Source organism: Sinocyclocheilus rhinocerous, unplaced genomic scaffold (genome assembly GCF_001515625.1).
Source record: "Sinocyclocheilus rhinocerous isolate Xijiao unplaced genomic scaffold, SAMN03320098_v1.1 scaffold730, whole genome shotgun sequence".
Taxonomy (NCBI): Eukaryota; Metazoa; Chordata; class Actinopteri; order Cypriniformes; family Cyprinidae; genus Sinocyclocheilus; species Sinocyclocheilus rhinocerous.
Window position 1 is genome coordinate 1,887,453 of NW_015670605.1, and position 2,848 is coordinate 1,890,300.

General features: G+C 41.9%; 1 protein-coding gene across 1 annotated transcript; it reads left to right on the forward strand.

Moving 5' to 3' along the window:
- The first annotated feature begins 211 nt into the window (after nt 1–211).
- LOC107734268 (MARCKS-related protein-like) lies at nt 212–2,616 on the forward strand. The gene is made up of 2 exons (XM_016546181.1): nt 212–483; nt 1,930–2,616. The coding sequence occupies exons 1-2, from the start codon at nt 412–414 to the stop codon at nt 2,494–2,496; spliced, it is 639 nt and encodes a 212-aa protein (XP_016401667.1). The 5' UTR covers nt 212–411; the 3' UTR covers nt 2,497–2,616.
- Nucleotides 2,617–2,848: the final 232 nt, after the last annotated feature.

A 2,848-nucleotide genomic window follows, 5' to 3' on the forward strand; every position in this document is an offset into this window, starting at 1 on the left:
TCAAATCATCAATAAAATCCTTAATATTAGTAGTCCATGCATCCAGAGTTGTAAAGCTGCAAATCCAGTAATCTGCTGGAGTGTGTGTAGTGGTGTGTTTGAATGGGGCAGATGGAGCTCCAGCCCTCTTGTGCAGATTGGGCGGCGTAGCTGCTGGGTGGAGTCACGCAGGCAAATACTCACACTTGTAGCTGTGAAACTCTTAGTCTGCTCTCCCCGCAGAGCCGTGTGGATTTACTACCAGAAAGCCGCCTTTATTTGTGTCTCCTGAGCACAGCAGATTAAAAAACACGCCAGGAATCTAAACGCTCGCTTACTGTCTCTACAGTGTGGGTTTGAATTTAAGGACCCTCTGGGTTTTTTCTGCCTTTATTTTCATTTTTAACTCTTTGAAGGAGACACAAAGGAGAGATGGGTGCTCAGTTGACTAAAGGTGAAGCTACGGTGGACGGAAAAGCAGTGGCTGATAGAGCCAATGGTCAGGTGAGGATCTACAAGCACTTTTATGATTGAACTACCAGTGTTTTGATATATCTGAATGGGATCTTATCAATATATATATATATATATATATATATATATATGCCTTTTAATAATCCCATTTATCTAACAATTCACTTTTTACAAATTAATCTTTGGATTTGTGTTAAAATGTGTGAATATCAAATTGGTTATGGCTACTATATCATCAGTTCTGAAGGATGATTTTGTGTTGAACCTTTTTCTAATTTTGAGGGTTTAAGTTGGAAAGTCTGTTTTAAACCCCTCTCTCTCTTATCTCTTTTTTAAAAATATGTCTTTTCCAAACATATTTTAGTTAGTTTAGTTAGTTATCAAGCACTCTGTGGTCGTGTGTTGGCACTGACACTGGCAGTAACCCGAATTTGAGAACAAAAGGTTGCAGAGCTGCATGCAAATGATGCAGAGCGCTTCTGCTGATCTGCAAACAATGCAATGCATGCAGTGAGTGTCTGTCTGTCTCTGTGTGTGTGTGAATGCATGGACCATTCCTTTAGTACTTCATTAATAATCATTCCACCCATCCCCCTTAATGCATATGCGCCCTTCCCCCTCCATATGCAATAAGAGAGCTCTTTTCTTTATTAATCAACTCAATGCATTATTTTGCATATCTTTATGCATGTGATTTAAACACCCCAGTACTTGAACAGAGCAAGTTACCGTAACTCAAGGCTACAGTGCCCGGGTTGATACATCATCTGAATTATTAGTTGTCCGATTTTCTGAAATGCAAGAAAAAAAGGTGTTTTAGAGAGAGGTGTTGTTTTAAACAACGTTCTAGGGTTGCTGTCTCCCTTTTCTTTGTTCTCTCTGGTAGTGGCTGGTTTTCTAAGCAGTGGATTATATTTAGTAGATCAATATCGCCTCTAGTGGACGTAGTGTGTAATTACTATGCACTTCTGCTTTTGGGTTTCTGGGTGTTGCTTCTGTCTTTAACGTAATTACATATAGCAATCCTCAGAGTCTTTTCTGCATATAAAATATACTGTTTGCTAAATGTCCTGTATTAAGCAGTAATTTATATATATTGGCTATTTTAAGGTTTAGGCACTACAGTGATGAGCAGACTGAGCTTTAAATCTCAATTCTTCTAATATTGCTGTATTGTGAGGTTTACATAATACTGGGATTTTTTTTAAACTAGTGATTTTAAAATAGAGGTACATATCAATTAAAGGAATTAAAAGTAGCCTAGGCTATTTGGTTTTGGATCAAAATGAGTGGTATATGCTGTGAAAATATGGCTAACACATTGTGCTATAAACTATACTATTAAAGCAAGCATTTAATATTTACTATGACTATAAAAACAAGCATTTACAAGCATAACCCCTTTACTTTTCTGTGGACTGTGTGTGTGCCAACATGCATTTGGCTTATCTTCTCTCATTCTGCTTTTCTCTTCAGGAAAATGGCCATGTGAAAACCAATGGCGACGTATCCACCAAGCCAGATGGAGAAGCCGTGGCAGCAGACGGAAATGGAACCGCGGAGGTTGCCAAGGTAGAGGCCGCCAAGACGGAGGCGGGAGATGGCATCGAAGCCGCTCCTGCTACCGAAGGCGATGCCGCCAAATCCGACGGCGAAGCTGCAAAGGAAACCAAGAAGAAGAAGAAATTCTCACTGAAGAACTCCTTCAAATTCAAGGGCATTTCCCTGAAGAAGAACAAGAAGGGAAGCGAGGAGGCAGCGGAGCCCGCGGCCACGCCCACCGCCGAAGACAAACCCGAGGAGACCGGCCAGGCTGCTACGGAAACCAAAGAGGAGGAGCCTGCTGCGGCAGAAACCAATGAGACACCGGCACCCGAAGCAGAGGCGGAGCCCAAAGCAGAGGCGGAGCCTAAAGCAGAAGAGCCCGCCCAGGAAACAGAAGCCGCGCCCACAGAGGAAAGCACAAAATCTGACGAGACCCCGGCCCCTGCTGAAGAGACCACGCCCACCACAGCCTCGGACCCGGAGCCGGCTGCAGAGTGACCTCACTTCACTGTGGCAACCTAGACTGTTTATCTATCCTTTTTTTCTTTTTGAGATTGAAATATATAAATATATATATAAATATATATAAATATATGAGACTTGAGCCACAATCTTAAAGTTACAGTAATACTACAGAGAAACCGAGTTCTTTTACCACCTTTGCTGATAACGGTCTCTAGTTCACGGTTTGTCCGGTCCGGTGTCAGTGAGCTCCGTGCTGCCGCATGTCAAGACCATTTTTTTTTTTTTTTTTTTGGTTTGCCCCGAAATGCAACAAGTCTTCGGATAGAAGTCTCTTTAAACTTCATCCGATCCTTGATTTTTCAAGGTTGATGAGTGAAATGACAAA

What these genes read in the sequence shown, in the direction of transcription:
- LOC107734268 (XM_016546181.1), top strand. Translation starts at nt 412, where the DNA reads ATGGGTGCTCAGTTGACTAAAGGTGAAGCTACGGTGGACGGAAAAGCA. An exon ending in CTGATAGAGCCAATGGTCAG is followed by an intron (nt 484 to 1,929) that starts GTGAGGATCTAC and finishes TTTTCTCTTCAG; the next exon opens with GAAAATGGCCATGTGAAAAC.